The 20,416-nt window shown below is 39.4% G+C and overlaps 1 protein-coding gene across 1 annotated transcript in view; it reads right to left on the minus strand.

Annotated features, from left to right (window-relative positions):
* Positions 1–595: 595 nt before the first annotated feature.
* Positions 596–20,416, minus strand: part of LOC140598254 (vomeronasal type-1 receptor 1-like) — a 59,293-nt gene continuing 39,472 nt past the window's right edge. Inside the window, exon 3 of the mRNA XM_072752734.1 lies at positions 596–1,788. Coding sequence (XP_072608835.1) covers positions 843–1,742 — 900 coding nt within the window. The 5' untranslated portion in view covers positions 1,743–1,788 and the 3' untranslated portion in view covers positions 596–842. The remainder of the gene's footprint in view (positions 1,789–20,416) is intronic.

Below are 20,416 nucleotides of genomic sequence, written 5' to 3' on the forward strand. Positions count from 1 at the left end.
GATCATGATCTGAGCCAAAGGCAGATGCTCAACCACTGAGCCACCTACATGCCTCAATGCATACTTCTTTCTAAGGAAGTTTTTCTCAAGTCCATATGCTCTCTTCCTCATGTTGATTTTCATCATCTTTATCAGAAACATCGTCCTCAAAAAAAAAAAAAAAAAAAGCATCGTCCTCTCTCACCTGGTTGACTTCAGATGTCTCCTGTATCTTCTTCCCAAGTTCACTCTTGCTCAATCCAATAAACCATGCTCATAATTGTTATGCAAACTGGACATTTTTAAAAAGGCTTCTTTCTCCTTGAGAAAATCCTTAAAATTTCTGAAATTACTGTTGAGATTCATTGTACAAAGTCTTAACCTAATCTGTAAAACCTGGCAAATTGTCATGCCATCTTTCAGATCATGCTTAAGTCCTTGTTCCTGGCACACAGAGTACATGAAGTTTCTTTCATTTCTTTGTATGTTCTATGTTCTTTCCTACAAATGGTGTTCAAATGTGCTTTCCCATTTACCTAAAGCATCCACCATGGCTGGTAAATTTCTCCAAAATATTCAGGAAGTAGCCTAAACTGCAGGTAAAAGGGAAGCTTTCCATGATCCTTAAACATATTATCCCAAGTTCCTCATTGTGACAACCTGTGCAACTGCAATTATATAATTGTTCGATATCTGGATTCCCCACAGACTTTATTGGAGCAGATACACTTACTGTTCACTACTGTGTCTAACACATCAGTAGTATAGAGAATATACTTCATATACTTCACTGTATGAGATCATTGGATGAATGAATGTTGTACAAGGCTGTCGGTAGTTGGGTAAATTCCACAACTTCCTCATCAGGAATGGCATAGCCTAGAGACATGAGGGTCACTTTTTAAAAGCAAAAAGGGACTGAGGGTTGGAAAACAAGATGTTAGAAGCACAATAGTGTTTGCAAGCCAAAACTGTGGGTTGTCAAAAAGATAAGCATACATTTCAAAAACAGAAGAGAGAGAATGAAATATAACAAAAGTGCTCACAAGTATCAGGATGGCTTTTTTGGCTCTGCTCTCTGGGGATATTTGGGAGGTTTGCCTAGTGCTGTGAATGTATTGGACTTGCTGTTGGTGCCTGTGAAGGAAAAATATCATGGATCCACTGGACCATATCATGAGTCCCAAACAAATAACATCAATAGAGGTGAAAATAACTAAACATATTGATTCTGTAATTGTGTTAATAAATCTATGAGAGCAATACCCAAGATTTGATTTCACACTGATATTTCTGCTATTCTTTGATCCAGTCATTCTCATGGGAACAATGATATTTATCAGCAAATGAAACATCCAACTCAGGATACATAGAGCATTAATGTACTTTGGGGATTTGAATTTGAGTTCTGCCCATCTATAGTTTGTGGGGTTAATACTTAAGGCCTGGAAAGCACTCAAAAGACAGGTGGTGCTAAGAGAATTTCCCCAGGCCACTCTGTAAAAATAAGAGACAAATTTACATGTGATATCATGTAGGAAGTATTTCAACTCAAAGGCTGCCATTGTCCCAGGGATTCCTCCCCAAAGAAGAATCAAAGTATTGGCTAAAGTAAGATGGTTGATTATTTGCCCAAATGGTCTCAATCTATGTCTCCTAAAATGAGAGCAGACATAATGACAAAAGAGTAAAGCATTACCCACAGTACCTATTCCAATCTGAGCAAGGATGAGCATACCAAATGCCAAGTTAACAAGAATCATTGCTTAGGTGACTGAGGTATGATGATTTTGCTCAGATCCATAGCACCTGGAAAGAAACAGAAGGAACACAGGAATGTCTTCAAGTCAAGTGAATACAATTCTCACCAAATTTCTTTAAAAACCTCTTACGGGATGCCTGAGTGGCTCAGTGGTTGAGCATCTGCCTTTGGCTTGGGGCGTGATCTAGGGGTCCCGGGATGGGGTCCTGGGATGGAGTCCCGAGCCGGGCTCCCTGTGGGGAGCCTACTTTTCCCTCTGCCTGTGTCTCCGCCTCTGTGTGTGTGTGTGTCTCTCATGAGTAAATAAATAAATCTTAAAAACAAAAAACAAAACAAAAAAAACAACCTTCTTTCTGGGAACCCTATACTCTTCTTATGCGCAGATTCGATCCCTAAAGATTTTTTTTTCCTCTTCATCCCCTACTATACCTCCTGTGGTACTTGTAACAACTGAAATTATCTTATTGGATTACCTTATTTCTATCAAAGGAAGACAATTTCCTCCAACAGAACTATAAGAGCCATGAAAGCGGGGGTCTTGTCTACCTGTTTTCAGTCTATATTCAAGGTCTAGAACAATCTGTTACTAGTAGGCAGCCAATAAATACCTATTACATAAATAAATAAATAATGAATGGAATCATTATTTTCATGCCAAAAGTTATTATTTCAATACATCTTTTACATTAACAGATTCTTAACACAGAATGAATATTCTCTACTTAATAGTTTAAAATAGTGCATTAAGGGATCCCTGGGTGGTGCAGCGGTTTGGCGCCTGCCTTTGGCCCAGGGCGCGATCCTGGAGACCCGGGATCGAATCCCACATCAGGCTCCCGGTGCATGGAGCCTGCTTCTCCCTCCGCCTGTGTCTCTGCCTCTCTCTCTCTCTCTCTCTGTGTGTGACTATCATAAATAAATTTAAAAAAAAATTTTTTTTAAAAATAAAATAGTGCATTAAGCTCACGAATTGTGTTATTTGAAACTGCATGTTCTTGCTTGATTTGAGCATTTGCTTCGTTTCATTTATGTAGAAGCTTAGCCTACTTGAGAGATAGGTATGCAAATGTCTTATGTTGCACTGCATCCTATCCAATACTCTGTCAAACATTATCTTTCTATAAACAAATGTGACTTTTTTTTTAAATTATTTTTTTTAATTTATTTTATTTATTTATGATAGTCATCAGAGAGAGAGAGAGGCAGAGACACAGGCAGAGGGAGAAGCAGGCTCCATGCACCGGGAGCCTGATGTGGGATTCGATCCTGGGTCTCCAGGATCGCGCCCTGGGCCAAAGGCAGGCGCCAAACCGCTGCGCCACCCAGGGATCCCCAAATGTGACTTTTTAATACAACTCTTGAATCAAGGACCTAAACTGAATTGAGCAGTATATTATATCTTAATAATAATACAATATTAACAAAGATATATTCCAAGACTACCCATGATTAATATGACAATGAATATTAGAAGCAATCTCATTTCATGGGGAAGAAAGACTAACATAACCTCAGGCACACAATTATTCATTATTTCTCTGACTTGGTCAATAAAATAGCAGGAAAAAGTTATTAGTCTTTGAAAATTAGATCATTTTATATGTAACTTTTGAAGAACATACTGAAATATTTTGGAAGTAATAATAGTAATTTGCTCAAATGTTACAAAATATGCAAAAATTTAAAATATATTATGAAAAAATAAAATAAAATAAAATAAAATAAAATATATTATGCATGAACACTTTTCAAATCTTAGAACCAAACTAGATCAGTAATGTACTGAAAATACAAAAGTAAAAAAAAAATTAAATAGCACAAAAAAAGTCTTGAATGAGTGGAACTCATTCCATGTTCTTCTTGAATGAGATGACATAACACGTCAAGATTTGAAACTTCCTCAAATGTGTGGGTTCAATTCAATGTCAGTCAAAATAGCAAGACAATTTGATGGGGGGTGCTGCTGAGCAATTTGTCTCAAAATTTAGCTATAATTGCACAAGAAATCCAAGTCATTTTCCCCAACATTTTATTTTTTTAAGATTTTATGTATTTAAAAAAGATTTTATTTATTTATTCATGAGAGACACACACAGAGAGAGAGAGGCAGAGACACAGTCAGAGGGAGAATCAGGGTCCATGCAGGGAGCCAGATGTGGGACTCTATCCCGGGTCTCCAGGATCATACCATGGGCTGAAGGCAGGCACTAAACCGCTGAGGCACCCAGGGATCCCCATCCCAACACTTTATTATCAAAGTTTTCAAACATACAGAAATTGATTCTTTTTTTAAAAAAATAATAATAATGACAATGGATTGCCCACATGATTTCCTAGAACTTTTACAGCAATTAAAGTGTGGGTACAAATGAAGAAAAGTCAAGCATATCAATGGGTCAGGATGAAGTGTCCAGAAAAAATTATAAATAGAAAATTCATCAAATTAGAAAATAGCTGCTTGGTATGAGGGACAAGAAAAGTTGGTGAATGATTTGAAAAATATAAAGTTGGATTGCTAACTCAAATTTTAACAGACAAATAAATTTCAGGGCAAAAAAAATCATTGGAAAGAGCAGGAATCAGACACACACACGCAGATAGAAATAGCAGAGGTACAGCTGATGAAACGAGTACTGTAGCTGATGACGAATTCTGCACAGTCTCTGTGCTTGAGCAACAAAATGTGAAGACGCCTCCCTAAAGTCCATGTACTCTGAGGTTCAGTGAGATTTCACCAAATCCTTAAGCCCTTGTAAGCACTGACCCTATGCTAGCCACAGCCCTGATCTGTCATATTTATTTTCAGGACTTTTATGTCCCCTGGAACACACAGCAGAAGGTAGAATGTGCATCGGATTTCTGATTATAAGACCAATACCACATCTCAGAATCCTGGTCTTGCACCCAAGTATGCTAATGGGAATGAAGACCCAGCTGTGAGGATATTCACTGGTAAGCATGCCTTCCTACATAATTGGGTCTAGCATATATTCCAAGGTGTATTATTTTGATTTGAAGATCAGAATCTACAATAACATATAATTCCTTAGTGTACCAATCTAAGATGCAGACAATGTCTTAAAATTTTTCATGAAGTGCACACATAGCACTCTCCCATGTAAATAAATTTCCCAAATTCAGTCACATCCAGACAAGGTCCAGTGGAAATAGAAGACATTAATTTGTTTAAGATATTCTATGCATCAGGCCTATAATTTTCTCTATTATATATTTAATTCATCTGGATCCCACGCTTAAGGAATATCAGACTAGGGCTTAACCAAAGAACAGAGTAAAAATTAGGACAGAACTAATGCAGGGAAAAAATTATGGGGATGTTATAGGCAAATGGGCAAGAGGAAGAAGAGAATGTCCAAATAATTAGCGAACATCCCTTCTTGGTAAAGCAGGCTCTACCATGGATTCTTGTGTGTTCTCATGAAAAGGCATTATCCAAACATTGTATAGATTCCCACCTCTGAATATTCACCCCTTTTCTCTCCCAGACAGTTTCTAAATCTGAAATAAAACTCCACTCACCTGCACAGCCTTTGTGAGAAGGTAGTAGGCCCAATGTTTATCAGATTTGTTGTGGGAGGGAAAAGCTGAACCCTCAGTTACAGGCTTGGTTTTACTGACCTCATCTCCTTAGAGCTGTGATTATTATGTTATTTCTAGCATCAATGACAGTGCCTCCAAGAAAAATCTCTAAACATCTTTTCTCAGTATACTAATTATCCAAATTAATTATGAGTCTTTCAAGAGAATATCCCAAGATGCTGCCAGAGGGAACTGGAAGAAAATATTTTTCTGCACTCCCTACAGGGATGAGGTCAAATAATTGTGAGATCTAAACAGTGAGGTCTAAACAGTGATAGGCAGTGACTCTGAAAATCTCTGAGGGTTATATTTCCTAAGAGAGAATTTGTAGATCCCATAGGCCTAAATGACTTCCACCTATCCAAGATTTGGTAGGGAGAAAAGAGGCCTTCCAAGGAAAGAGTGTGGGGGATATCTAAACAAGACAGAAGAAGGGCACCTGGCTGGCTCAGTTGGAAGACTGTGTGACTCTTGACCCTAGAGTCATGAGTTTGAGCCCCACGTTGGGTGTAGAGGTGACTAAAGACCAATACATGAAATTTTAAAAAAGCAAATAAGCAAGGCAGCAGTATTGACAGAGACTCATTATAAAAGATGAAGTAAATGAGATAGGCAGTGTGATGAAAGGCTAATTTACTCTGCACTTGGTGTATGGGAGTGAGGAAATGGAGGGGAGTATGGATCACTCTATCAATAAATGTAACTGTAAAAGAGTAACCAGAACTTCACGGGGAAAAGAGAGTTTAAATACTGATGATAGATCTGGTAGATCAGGATCTGTTGGATTATGGTAAAGACATATTTAATATTAATTAGATCAAAGCCCATTACTAGGTGAAGAAGGAGAAGAGGAAGAGGAAGAAGAAGAAAAGAAGAAGAAGATGACAGAGCAAGAGGAGGAAGACAGAGGAAGAGGAGGAAGGGGAAGAGAAAGAGGAAGAAGGAACAACACAGGATCCATTCATTAGCAAAAAATTAATCTTAGTCTTAAAGAGGAATAAATTACCCATTTAACATAAGTTTGGGGAAAAAGAATGGGTATAGGGGCACCTGGCTGGCTCAATCAGAGGGGCCTGTGACTCTTGATCTTGGGGTCATGAGTTCAAGCCCCAGTGGGGTGTAGAGATTATTTTAAAAATAAAACTTTTAAAAAAGAATGAGTGTAAAGTGAGGATCATTCTGAATTGTGGAAGGAAAGACAGGGATTTCTCAACAGATAACTTCAACCTCTCTATGATGCAGGAGACAAGTATATCTTAAAAGAGAGAAGCATAAAGATCTGAGGATAATTGAGAATATTTGAAAGCCCAATGGCCAGATAATGGTAGAAAGAGTTGAAAGATGAAATAGAAGGGATCTACCAGGCATTATCATAGAAGGAATTCAGGTTATTGCCTGAATATTTATGCTAACACCAATCTATCAAGTTGTGTATTCAACTGCACAAAATTGCCATGTGTAGCCACAAGGAGGAAATGGACACTAGATTCAATTAATGCTGAGGTTTTTCCAGGTCACAGTCATAAAATAAGAAAAGAATTAAGAATACTGGAATTAATAAAACACTGACCAGAAAATCACACTACAGAGAGAAAGAAAGAAATATTGGGATAAATTGACATGACAGAAAACTAATAATATGTGGGGTGCCTGGGTGGCTCAGTCGGTTAGGCATCTGCCTTTAGCTCAGGTCATTATCCCAGGGTCCTGGGATCGGGCCCTGAGTCAGGCTCCTTGTTTAGCAGGGAGTCTGCTTGTCCCTCTCTCTCTTCCCCCCACCATGATCTCTCTCACTCTTGTTCTCTCTCAAACAAATAAAATCTTTTTTAAAAAAAGGAAACTAAGAATATGTATGTAACAGGCTTGAGAGGCAATAAGTGAGAATAGGGAACTATGCAGAAAAAGAGCCTCGGAAATCTGCATGGGGCTCCCCTAAGTCTTTGCTGAACACTATGTTGTGCACGCATAGGGTAAAACTCCATCAGGTTGCACATATAAAAGACGGGTAACTATAAACTAAGCATCTCCCAGAGCTCATTCAAAGCTGGAAGTTTTCAAGTAATGACCACCCAGAAAGAACAGTCCTCACTGATCACTTTGGGCATTCAGTGGAGACACCAGAGGGGTCATGCCTTACTGGTTGGACTAAATGTCTCTACAAAGAATGTTATTCTCAACCCAGTTAACAAAGCTTGAGTGTAAGCTTTGAGAGAATCAAACTGAACCACAAATAAGTTAACTGTATATTAGAAGAAAGCCTAATACTTCTTTTCTTTTTTTAAAGATTTTATTTATTTATTCGTGAAAGATACAGAGAGAAAAAGAGAAAGAGAGAGAGAGAGAGGCAGAGACACAGGCAGAGGGAAAAGCAGGCTCCATGCAGGGAGCCCGACACAGGACTCGATCTCAGGTCCCCAGGATCAGGCCCCAGACCGATGGTGGCACTAAACTGCTGAGCCACTAGGGCTGCCCGATGCTTCTTTTCAAAAAGAAAATAAAATCAGGCATCTAACAAAGAAAAATTGACAATGTCTGTCATTCTATTAAAAATTATTAGGTATGCCAATAAACCAGAAAAATATGCCCCTAAACAGGAGGGAAAAAAAAAACAATAAAACAGACCCATTTATATATTTTGTTTGTTTAGTCACTAGATGCAATTAACAATGGATTACACAAAGAAAATCAGTAAACTAGAAGAATTATCAGTAAAAACTATCCAAAATGAAGCAAAGGAGGAAAATAAAAGAGTGAATTTTTAAAAGATAGTAGAGCTCCATTTATGTGTGAGATAATATGAAGCAGGCTGGTATATACACATAGTTAAAATCCTCAGAGAAAAGGGAGAAATACAGGGCACCTGGATGGCTCAGTCAGTTAAGCATCTCCCTTCAGCTCAGGTCATGATCTTAGGGTCCTGGGATTGAGGCCCACAATGGGCTCCCTTCACAGCAGGGAGTCTGCTTGTCACTCTCCCTTTGCTCTTTTGCCCTGCTTGTGCTCACACTTTCTCTCTCAAGTAAATTAATAAAATATTTGTAAGATGGGAGGGGAATACATATTTTGGAAGGAATAATGGATAATAAATTACTAAGTTTGATGAAAACTATAAACTCACAGATCCGAGAAACACACTTCATAAAAACTGAAGTCCTGAAAACTAGTTAAACACAAAGTCTTAAAAGCAGCCAAAGAAAAATACACTTTAGAAGAAGAACAGGGACACAAAAGTGGCTCAGTCGGTTTAAGAGTCTGCCTTCAGTGCAGGTCATGATCCCTGGGATCCCTGGTTCCTGGGATAGAGCCCCGGAGGCCAGTGTAGGGCTCCCTGCTCAGTGGGGAGTCTGCTTGTCTCTCTCCCTCTGCCCCTCCCCCTATGAATGAATGCATTTGAGTGTGTGCTCTCTCTCTCAAATAAATACATAAAATCATTTTAAAAAGAAGAGGAACAAAATAAATAAATAAATAAAAATAAAAATAAAATAAAAAGAAGAGGAACAAAAATAAGAAATGTTAATAATTTCTTATCAGAATTTACACAGACCCTAAGACAATCGAATTATATTTTCATAGAGCTGAAAGGAAAAAAACTGTCCACCTAGAATTTTATATCCAAATAAAATATTTCTCTCAAGGGAATTTAAAATACTTTCCAAAAAATAAAAATGAAGGCTTTCTCTGATAAACAAAACAGAGAATTTATCACCAACAGAACTTTACTGGAAGAAAAGTTAAAGGAAGTTCTTCAAATGGGAGAAAAATGATACCAGATGGAAACCTAGATTTACGCAAATAAAAAATGTGTGCTGCAAATGGGAATTACATAGGTAAGTGCAAAAGTTTTTTCATTGTTGATTTCTTTAAAATATTATTTTTAAAATAAAAATTATGAGGTTGTGAGGTTTAACATAGAAATAAAATCTGTCAATTGCATAAAGAATAAGTGGAGAGGAGATCCCTGAGTAGTTCTGAGGTTTAGCACCTGCCTTCTGCCCAGGGCGTAATCCTGGAGTCCCGGGATCGAGTCCCAAATCAGGCTCCCTGCGTGGAGCCTGCTTTTCCCTCTGCCTGTGTCTCTGCCTCTCTCTCTCTCTGTGTCTCTCATGAATAAATAAATAAAATCTTTTTTAAAAAAAGACTAAGTGGAGAGATGAAAATATATTATTGTTATTATATTACGTGTGAAGTGGTCCAATATTACTTGATGGTAGACTGATAAGTTGTCTATTTTAAACCCTAGAGCAACAACAGTAAAACAAGATATACAGCTAATAAGCCAATAGACATAACAATCTAAAAACAAACAAAAACCCCTCAATTAATCCAAAAAGCAAAAAGGAGAACAAACAAAACAGGGTAAAATTAGAAAAATATCAAAAAAAAAAAAAAAGAAAAATATCAAAAAAGGTAGATTTAAACTCAATGATATGAATAATCGCATTATAAATGGTACAAATACTTCAACTAAAAGGCAGAGAATAGTAGGCTGGATAAAAAGGCAAGACCTGGGGTGCCTGGTTGGCTCGATCAGAGAAGCATGCAAGTCTTGATCTCGGGATCATGACTTTGAGTCCACATGGGGTATAGAGATTACTTAAGCAAATAAAATTGAAAAAACAAAAAGGCAAGACCCAACCATTAGGTATCCATAAGAAATTCAACTTAAAAATCCACATAAAGACATACAGAACAACTCAACATCCATATGAAAAAAAGAGAAAGAGAGAAAACCTGGACCCATACCTTATATCATACACAAACATTAACTCAAATTTGATCATAGAACTAAATATGAAAGTTAAAACTATAATGTACCAGAGGAAAATATTTGTTTCCCCAAAATAGGTGCAGAATTCTTAAATAGAACACAAAAATTACAAGCCATAAGAGAAAAAAACTGGATTTCATCAAAATTAAAGGCTTTTTATGTTCAAAAATTATAGTTAAGAACATAAAAAGGTAAACCATGGACTGGAAGGAAATATTTACAGCACTATCTCTAACTTTTATCCAGAATATATAAACAACTCTAAAAATCTATAAGAAGAATACAAACAACCCCATCTTTAAGTCAATGAAATATCAGTCATGGTATTTCTTTTCTTCCCAAAGAAGATACATAAATGGTCAGTGAGCACTTGGAAAAATGTTCAATATCATCAGACATCGGGGAAACACAAACCACAGTGAGATACCACCATACAACTACTCAAGTTGTTAAAACTGAAAAGACTGAAGATCAGCAAACATTGGACTTCTCCTGTATTGCTGGCAGATATGAAATGTTAATACCCACTTTGGAAGACAGCTCAGCAATTTCTTATAAAGCTCAACCTATACTCACCATATGACTCAACAACTTCAGTTCTACATATTTATCCAAGAGAAATGAAAAATACGTCCACACAAAGACTTATACATGATGTTCATAGCAGCTTCATTCATAATAGCTAAAAGTTGGGAAAATTCAGGGACTAGATAAACAAATTATGGTACATTTGTAGAATGGGACACTGTTCAGCAATGAACAATGATATGATTGAATGGAATTCTGTTCAAGAATGGACAACTGATGCAATTACAATAAAACTCAAAAATACATTTTGCTTTACAGATCAGCCAGGCACAAGAGAGTACATATTGTATGATTCCATTTACATGAAATTCTAGAAAAGTCAAAACTAATCTGTAGTGACAGAAAGCACGTCAGTGGTTGCCTAGTTGCCCGTAGCTATGGAAGAAGGTGTAAATGACTGCAAAGGAACAGGACAGAACATTTTGGGATGGTGGAAATGTTTTCTATCTTGACCATAGTAGTGGTTACATGGATGTATACATCTGGCAAAACCCATTGACCTTATGATGGTCAACGTGCTTATAATGGTGTATTTTCCTGTCTGTAGATTATACTGCAATAAAGTTGACTTAAACAGAAAAAGACCTTCATGCCTGGGTGGGATGGAGTTGTTTGAACCAAACCAGTACTTCTGATCAGAACAACTAGAGAAACCAGATCAATTACTACAACCATATTTCAAAGTTATCAGAGAGCTGTGGAAACAACGAAGATCAAGGAGATAAAATCCCAGAGAAGGAAGACTCCTTTGGACAAATGCTGAGGATTGTCAAGTCTCTCTGGAGTTATTTGCAAACTCTGGGTATGGCCCAAAGACTATGTATCCAGCTTCCCCAGGCACAGGGTCACTGCGGAGCCACAGAGAAACCCAGAGAGCTTTTGGAAATTGTGTGAGGGTAGAGGGGCCAACTAGAGAGTGGAGGAGCTTCAAAAAATTGAATCCTACTTATGACATTTGCTGAATTACAAAACTGGGCCAAGCAGAAGGCTAAATAACTACATCCAATCCCCACCCCCTCCAGAAAACCAGAGTTGAATTTCCCATGGTATCCAGGTACGCAGGAGACAAAGTCTCCTCCCCTGGGGGAGGTCCTTGAGGACAGCTGGTGGGATCTGGAAGTTCTCTAGGGGGTGGCAAATTGCCACTGAGGATCTACAGTGACTTTCTCCCTTGGGTTATTTGCCAATCAGAAAGAGAGAACTCAGACTTTACCCTGGGGGCAAAAGTCTACCGCTAGAATTAAAAAAAGAAATTTAAGTGGTTTCCTCCCTTGAGTTTCTATTTGAATCTTTTTTTGCTTGGCCAGAGGTGCCAACTCAGGCATAGCATACTCTGGCGGAAGCTGACCTGAAAGCCTCCTGGGCCCAGGCATCATCAAGGCACAACACACATAAGAAGAACAGGCTCAGAGGGCACACCCTGGAAGGAGGTTTAGGGCATCCCAAGCAGGACACGCACTGATCAAGTAGGACGGGTTAACAGGGAACCCCAGGGTTGCCAGACCAGTCCAGATGGTTCAGTTCACTCTTTGCTTTCAGAGGGAATGCCCGAGACAGGCAGTTCTAAACACTTTTCTTTTTTTCTTTTATTTATTTATTTTTAAAGATTTTATTTATTTATTCATGAGAGAGACAGAGAGACAGAGAGACAGAGAGAGAGGCAGAGGGAGATGCAGACTCTATGCAGGAGCCAGATGTGGGACTCGATCCTGGGACTCCAGGATCATGCCCTGAGCCGAAGGCAGATACTCAACTGCTGAGCCACCCAGATGTCCCTAAACACTTTGCTTTTCTGTGACACCAGTCGTTTGCCACCTGAGCATGAACAACATCTAAAGATGTTTGCTTGGAAACATGCAGGAGCCAGGGCTCCCTCCTGCCCCTGGTCAGTCATCAGATATGAGCTGAATACAGTCAGTTTGAATTTAAAGCAGGTGCAGTAGTTTGGAAAACCAACAGAGGCATTTTTCTTTAGGAGGGGAAAGTTTCCAGGAGCATTTTTGAAAAACAAGAGACCATTAATGTCCTCCCTTATTCCCATGCTCCCCAGAGGCTAGGATGGATGTGTGTGTTTTTTAATTTTTATTTATTTATGATAGTCACAGAGAGAGAAAGAGAGAGAGGCAGAGACATAGGCAGAGGGAGAAGCAGGCTCCATGCACCGAGAGCCCGACGTGGGATTCCATCCCAGGTGTCCAGGATTGCGCCCTGGGCCAAAGGCAGGCGCTAAACCGCTGCGCCACCCAGGGATCCCTAGGATAGATGTTTAAGGGCTTTTTCCCCCGCCATCACTACAAAATTAGCATGTCCCCCTCAACAATCACTATATTTGTTTCCTTCTCCCTTGCTCTCTCTCAGATCTTTCATCTGAAGGGGTTGTTTGAAAGAGAAACAAAGGTATTTTCATAGGAAAAAAATACTTTTTTAATCTATCAAGCAGAAAGATGCATTATGTTCAGAAACTGATCAGGATGGATTCCTGAATTTTCAAGAATTTTAAAGTAGTTTCCATAATCTCCTACCCCTTTCGTCCTGATCCCTTATCCAGTCAGTAGTCTAGAAGTGATTGATCCCTTTCTGGGATAGCTGTATAATAATTAATAATACTTTCCAGAGGTACCTGTACCAGGAGAAAGGTAAGCGAAAAACAGTCAGGCTCTCAGTCCATGGCTACAAACTGAAACTAGTTGAAAAAAGTGAGCACGAGTTAAGAGAAACAAGACATACCCCAGGAGAGGGGTCAAGAGTCAGATCTGTCAGGAGTGGGTAAAGGGGTCACAGTTCTAGTGATGTGCTACTCCAACCTGCAACGCTAAGACAGGAATCACAAGTTAGGAGGGCAGCTAGTCTGCATCAGAAATACAGAGCTGACTAGAAGCTCAATTTTAAATATCAGAGAATAAGTCCTTTCCTGTGGGCACCTATAAGTGACCCAGATGGTCCGGCCAGCATGCACAATGTTGTCACATAATTCTGGCCCCCACTGAGGGATGCCCTAAATCTGTGACAGTCCCAGGGTCTGAGTTCTGTTTATTGAGCCTATACCTGTGTATTCAACACAGTTCAGATTGTGTTTTCACTGAGAGTCAGGACCAGGCAATTAGGAGCTGTTCATTCAGGAAATTTTCTTCAGCAGCAAAGCCATTGCAGGACCAGACAGCCATGTTCCAAGCTCAAGTGACAGGTAAAGGCCCTTTTTAGCTTGTCAAACTTAGAGTCCAGATTGATGCACTCAAATTGGATACCTCAGGCCAGAAAATCCTCAGCCTCTACGGATTGTCATCAACCAACTGAATACTGCTCCTTAAAGCCACAGAAATACACCCCCAACTGGAGAATGCCTCTCTTTTTATGTTGTCTCCTTTTCACCTGAGACTGACAAAAATCACGGTAAAAAAAAAATCATCAGCTATGGACACTCGTTCTGTTTCCAATACTAAAGAAATTTCATTCTAATCCACCCACCAGTGGCACAAAGCAAGGAAATCATGTCCCACTAACGCTTTTTCTTTGCAGCCTTTTCTATAAGCTGATCCCTCCAGCACCTATGAAATTAAAAGCATTTAACATTTTTAAAAGATTTGTTTGTTTGTTTGTTTGTTTGTTTGTTTGTTTACTTGGGGGGCAAGGAGCAGAGGGAGACAGAATCCTAAGCCGACTCCTCGCTCAGGGTAGAGCCCCATGCAGGGCTCCATCTCATGATTCTGATATCAGGATCCAAGCCAAAACCAAGAGTCCCATGCTTAACTGACTTCACCATGGAAGGCACCCAAGCTTTTAACATTTTTAAATAAGATTTTATTTCTTTATTTGAGAGGGAGTGAGAGAGAGCACAAGCTAGGGGAGGAGCAGAGGAAGAGGGAGAAGCGGGCTCCCTGCTGAGCAGGAGCCCGAGGCAGGGCTCCATCCCAGAACCCTGGGATCATGTCCTGAGCTGAAGCCAGATGCTTAACTAACTGAGCCATCCAGGCAGCCAAGGATTTAACATTTTATATCAGTTTTTATCATACATCCATACACAAGAGTAACAAGATATGAAGCAATTAAAATATCCCTCCTTTTGTTCCCCCATTGAAAATTTACTCAAACCTCTAGAAATAAATTTAGCATTTACAGGGTTAATATTATAACTTTCAGGAGAAATCCTGGCTGGAATGCAAGTGGGGAAGGAGAGAGGGGACTTAGGAGCCCTTTCTCCTCCTTTTGGAGGAGAAAACAAAAACTACAAGCATCACTCAGGATGTTTTCTCCCCCTCACTTTAGCCAGTACTGCTGAAAGTAGCCAGAGCATCCATTGAGCCAACTGCCCTGGAGGTGATCCACAGCTGACCCTTGAAGAACACAGGCATTAGGGGCACCAACCTTCACGCCCCTCTGCAGTCGAAATTTGTGTATAACTATTGACTCCCCCCAAATTTAACTACTAATAGCCTACTGTTGACTAGAAGCCTTACGGACAGCATAAGCAGTTGATTAACACATACTTTATATGTTTTATGTATTATATATTAACTTATATAATATATGCAACAAAGTAAGTTAGAGAAAAGAAAATTGTGTTAAGAAAATCATAACGAGGGGTGCCTGGGTGGCTCAGTTGATTGGGCATTTGACTTCGGCTCAGGTCATGATCTTGGGGTCCTGGGGTGGAGCCCCACTTCAGACATCTTGCTCAGTGAGGAGTCTACCTCTCCCACTCCCTCTGCCTTCCCCCACTACCCACCCCTCTGTGCTCTCTCTCTCTCTCAAATTAATAAGAAAATCACAAGGAAGAAAAGCACTATACTGTATCTATAGAAAAAATTTGCATGTAAGTGGACTCACCCAGTTCAAAACCCTGTTGTTGAAGGGTCAGCTGTATTATTTTCATATTCCATTGGCAGCTTTTACCTCTCCCAAGAGACTATAGCTCAGCACTGTTTCACACCATGAGTGACTCCACGGTCACCGAAGCAGCAAAGGTTCATTATACGCACCCCTTCGTCTTCATTTCCTTTTCCCAAAACCACTCCTTCCAAATTTCAGTGAGGCAGGGATCCAGCAAATCCCAATTCCAACACCATCTGTATCAGAGGTTCCGAAGACCACCCTCCGCACCCCAGGTTCAATGATTCACTAAGAGGACCCAGAGGATACTGTTAATATTCTATTCCTTGCTTGGGTGATGGTTACCTGGGTGTGTTTGCTTTAGAAACTCATCAAGCTGTGCATTTATCAAGAGTGTATTCTTCTGTATGTTATGCTTCTATTTAAAAAGTTTGTTAAAAAAAATTTCACTCCTTTTTACTTTGCTATATTTTTTCATCATGCAACATTCTCTGATATATTAGTTATGAGTCTTTACTGTTATGAGAACGCTAATTTACCGTGCCTATTCATAAGTAACTAAATATGAAGACTATAGGTAGTTTCTTCTTTTAAAGATTTATTTCTAAAAAAAAATAGATAAATAAAGATTTATTTCTTTAAAAGAAGAGAGAGAGAGAGAGAGAGCACATGAACTTCAGTGGGGGGGAGGCGCAAAGGAAGAGGGAGAGAGAATTTCAAGCCAACTCCCCCCTGAGCACAAAACCCAACTCAGGGTTCAATCTCACAATTCTGACATCACAACCTGAGCTGAACCAAGAGTCAGACACTTAACCAACTGAACCATCCAGATGCCTCCATAGTTTCTTTTATCAGACCTAACTCCTCCACCTCAGAGACCTGGAATAAGCTGTGACAAGTGTAAATAAGAGGAAGTTCTGGCATAATTCTAGGTCCGTTTGTTTATATCTTATGCTAGGATTTTTCTACCACCACTTGGATGTCTTTATACACACCAGCCATACACATACACGTGCGCACACACACATTTTGTCTTTGTTTTACAGTGCCACATATATCCATCTCTTGATACAGATATCCTCACAACACTACACAATGATTATATCATTAGTTTGGCTTGTATTTAACTCATTCTTTTATCTACCTACATAGTAGATACATGAACTTCATGTGCCACAATTTATTCAACCACCCACTACTGGGAATTATGATTGATGTAAGTTGCCTACTTCTACAAACTCCAATATAAGGAAAACCTCATATGACATCATTATGTAGTGATACTTTTATTTCTATAAAGTAGACTCAAAGAATATTTCTGGATTGAAGGATATGAGTATTTTTTAAATGTTATTTATTTATTTATTTATTTATTTATTTATTTATTTATTTGAGAGAGTACAAGTGGGGGAAGAGGGAGAGGGACAGAGACGATTCCAAGCAGACTCCACACTAAGCATGATGCCCAAAGCGGGGCTTGATCTTTCGATCCTGAGATCGTGGCCTGAGCCAAAATCAAGAGCTGGATGCTCATCCAACTGAGCCACCAGGTGCCCCTGTGTATTTTTCTTTAAGATTTTATTTTTAAGTAATCTCTACACCCAATGTGGGGGCTCAAACTTACCACTCCAAGGTCAAAAGTCGCATGCTCCAACTGAGCCAACCAGGCATCCCTATGTATATATGTGTATTTTTTATTTCAATATGTAATGCCCGATTGGTTTTCAAAATTTCTGTAATGGATCACATTGCCACAGGCAAGATGTAAAAGGATCTTTTTCCCAGTATTCCCATCAACATTAGCTATATATCATTTTTTGCTTTTGCCAGTGAATGGTCATACAATGATGTCTTGCTGCTTTAAGTTCCATTCCCCTGGTTACTAAAGGCAAAACATCTTTTCATGTTTATTGGCTTCCTAGATTTTCAATTCTATAATTTGTCTGCTTATATCTTTTGCCCAATCTTCTACTTGCTTATTGTTCTGTTATTTGCATAACTATCTTTCATCTCCTGTGTGCTATAATTCTGCCATTGCCTTGTTTATGACATCATCTGCTATATGATTTTTTTTTAGAGAGAGAGAGTGCAAGAGCAAGTTGGGGGAAGGGGCAGAGAGAGAGATAGAATGAGAATCCCAAGCAGGCTCCACCGCCAGCGCAGAAGCTGACATGGAGCTCAGTCTCACAAACCCAAGATCATGCATGACCTGAGCCAAAATCAAGAGCCAGACACCTAACCAACTGAGCCACCCAGGTGCCCCTGACATATGATTTTTATATTGCCACATGGGATCCTGGTCATTACAAAATTGTACATAAAGCCTGTTCAAATTTCTTCTAACATTTTGCTGATTTTTTTAACCCTTAAGCTATTTTATCCATTTGAAATTTGTTTCCTGTATGGCATGATAAGGGGATCATACTTTTTCTTCCAGTTATGCCAGCACCAGTTTTTAAATAAACCATTCTCCTCCTGCCAAACTCAAATACCACCTTATATGTAATAAAATCACATCTTTTAGGCTCTATTTCTAATGTTCCATTTGTTCAGGCCTTGTTTTATGTCCTCTGAAATTATTTTACAGAGTTCATTTCATTTAGGTCCTATAACTTTCTTTTTTTTAAGATTTATTTATTTATGAGAGAGAGAGGGAGAGAGAGAGAGAGAGAGAGAGAGAGAGAGAGGCAGAGACACAGGAGGAGGGAGAAGCAGGCTCCATGCTGGAAACCTGACGTGGGACTCGATCCCAGGACTCCAGATTTGCGCCCTGGGCCAAAGGCAGGCGCCAAACCGCTGAGCCACCCAGGGATCCCCCTATATCTTTCTTGTTTAACATATTGAATTTTAGTTATTTTGCTGGCCATCATTTCTTACAATGATTTATTTCATAATCATATCTTATTTTATATTCTTTCAATATAGGCTCACCACGAACAGAGAATGTAGAAATACTCTTCACCTTCACAAACTAGTATTGCTCTCATCATTTATACTACTCAGGATAGCCTCACATCTGCTGCAGTAATAAATGGCCCCCCAAAATCATGGGGCTTTAACACAATACAAGTATATTTATTGCTCATACTACATGTCCAATATGGATCGACAGAAAGCTATACTCATTCCAGCCACTAAAGGACCTAGTCTGATAGATATTCAACTCAAAATGTGTTTCCATGATCACTATAGCAATGGGAAAGAGAAAGAACAAATTAAACATTGTCACTTCTCACATTTCATCAACTAAAGCATGTTGTGTGGCTATGCTTAACAGGGTGTGAAGGAGGAGAAACTAGTTACAAACAATCCAGGTGACTACCACAATGTTTTTCTGGAAGCCTACAAAATTCTCAATCTACTTTTATCACTAGGATAGGGACAAGGGTGCACAGAAATATTTCTATGCCATAAGAAAAATTATAGGGGTGGCATCAACATGAATGGTGGAGTAAGGACCACCAAAATTTTTTTTCTCCTCCATAACATTAGTGAGAAAACTGGCCAAAAAAAAATGTCCAGAATATAACTTTTTCGGGATTCTGGAAATTAATCAAAGGCTTGCAGCAACGTGAGAAGCATTCATTCAAGAAAAATGGCAGAAACTCAATAAGAACAGAGTTTTGTGGCATTTTAACTTATCCTTGTCCCATTCTCCAGCCCTTCAGCTTCACAGGAGCCTTGAAAGATAACAGCTCTCATTCAAGATGAAAACCAGCAGCCTTGCAGCCACCAGATGAAGTACAACAGGGCCAGAGCTCTCTCAAAGCCACGTTCACAAAGAGTTGTCATTATTTGACCTATGGATCTTCGGAAGGCCCCATTTGCAAGGCTGTCTGTATTTGACTTAGAGCTTTTCCCAGTGGAAATAGCCTTTTTACAGGTGGTGGCATCTGTTAAAAAAAGATACAGGCAGTTGTTCAACCCCATGGCTGCCTGAAGTGGAGGATAACAGTACAGGCAAACAATAAACTAACCAAAGATTTAAAAGGGTGAGCTGGAGAATGAGATGTCTGAGAGCTGAGGGCAGCCCGGGCTGCTCAGCAGTTTAGCGCCGCCTTCAGCCCAGGACCTGATTCTGGAGACGGGATCGAGTCCCACGTTGCCCTCCCTGCATGGAGCTTGCTTCTTCCCCGTCCTGTGTCTCTGCCTCTCTCTGTGTTTGTGTCTCTCATGAATAAATAAATAAAATCTGGGATCCCTGGGTGGCGCAGCGGTTTGGCGCCTGCCTTTGGCCCAGGGCGCGATCCTGGAGACCCGGAATCGAATCCCACGTCGGGCTCCCGGTGCATGGAGCCTGCTTCTCCCTCTGCCTATGTCTCTGCCTCTCTCTCTCTCTCTCTCTCTCTCTCTCTCTCTCTCACTGTGTGCCTATCATAAATAAATAAAATAAATTTTAAAAATAAATAAATAAATAAATAAAATCTTTATAAGAGCTTTGAGAATCTCTGACATAGTCTGAGAATCTAGAAAGCCATACATGTTCATGGAGCTTTATGAATATGCCCAAGGTTGTGTTCATGCCAAGGAAAGACCTGAGAAAGTCCTATGCTTACACACTGTACTGACCTTGAAGCTCTGCACAACAGAAAGTGAACATGAAAGCAGAGTTTTAAACTGCCAGGCTAAGTGTTGAAAGCATGCTCCAACATACAGACAGCAAAACCTGTGGAATTGGCTCTAGGCATCTCAAGACATTTCTGTCCATCACTAGCTAATTCATAAGATAACAGAGCAGAGATTTCAGTCTCCACACACAAGTAAGGACACAGACTTTACAGAATCAGTTTATAAATACTAGAAAAGTCACTAAAACAATCACTAGAACAAATAGCAACAAAAACAAACTTTGGGAAGAGGGGAGTATATGATTTCCAGAGTTGCCATTATAA

The sequence above is a fragment of the Vulpes vulpes genome, chromosome 1 (genome assembly GCF_048418805.1).
Source record: "Vulpes vulpes isolate BD-2025 chromosome 1, VulVul3, whole genome shotgun sequence".
NCBI lineage: Eukaryota > Metazoa > Chordata > Mammalia > Carnivora > Canidae > Vulpes > Vulpes vulpes.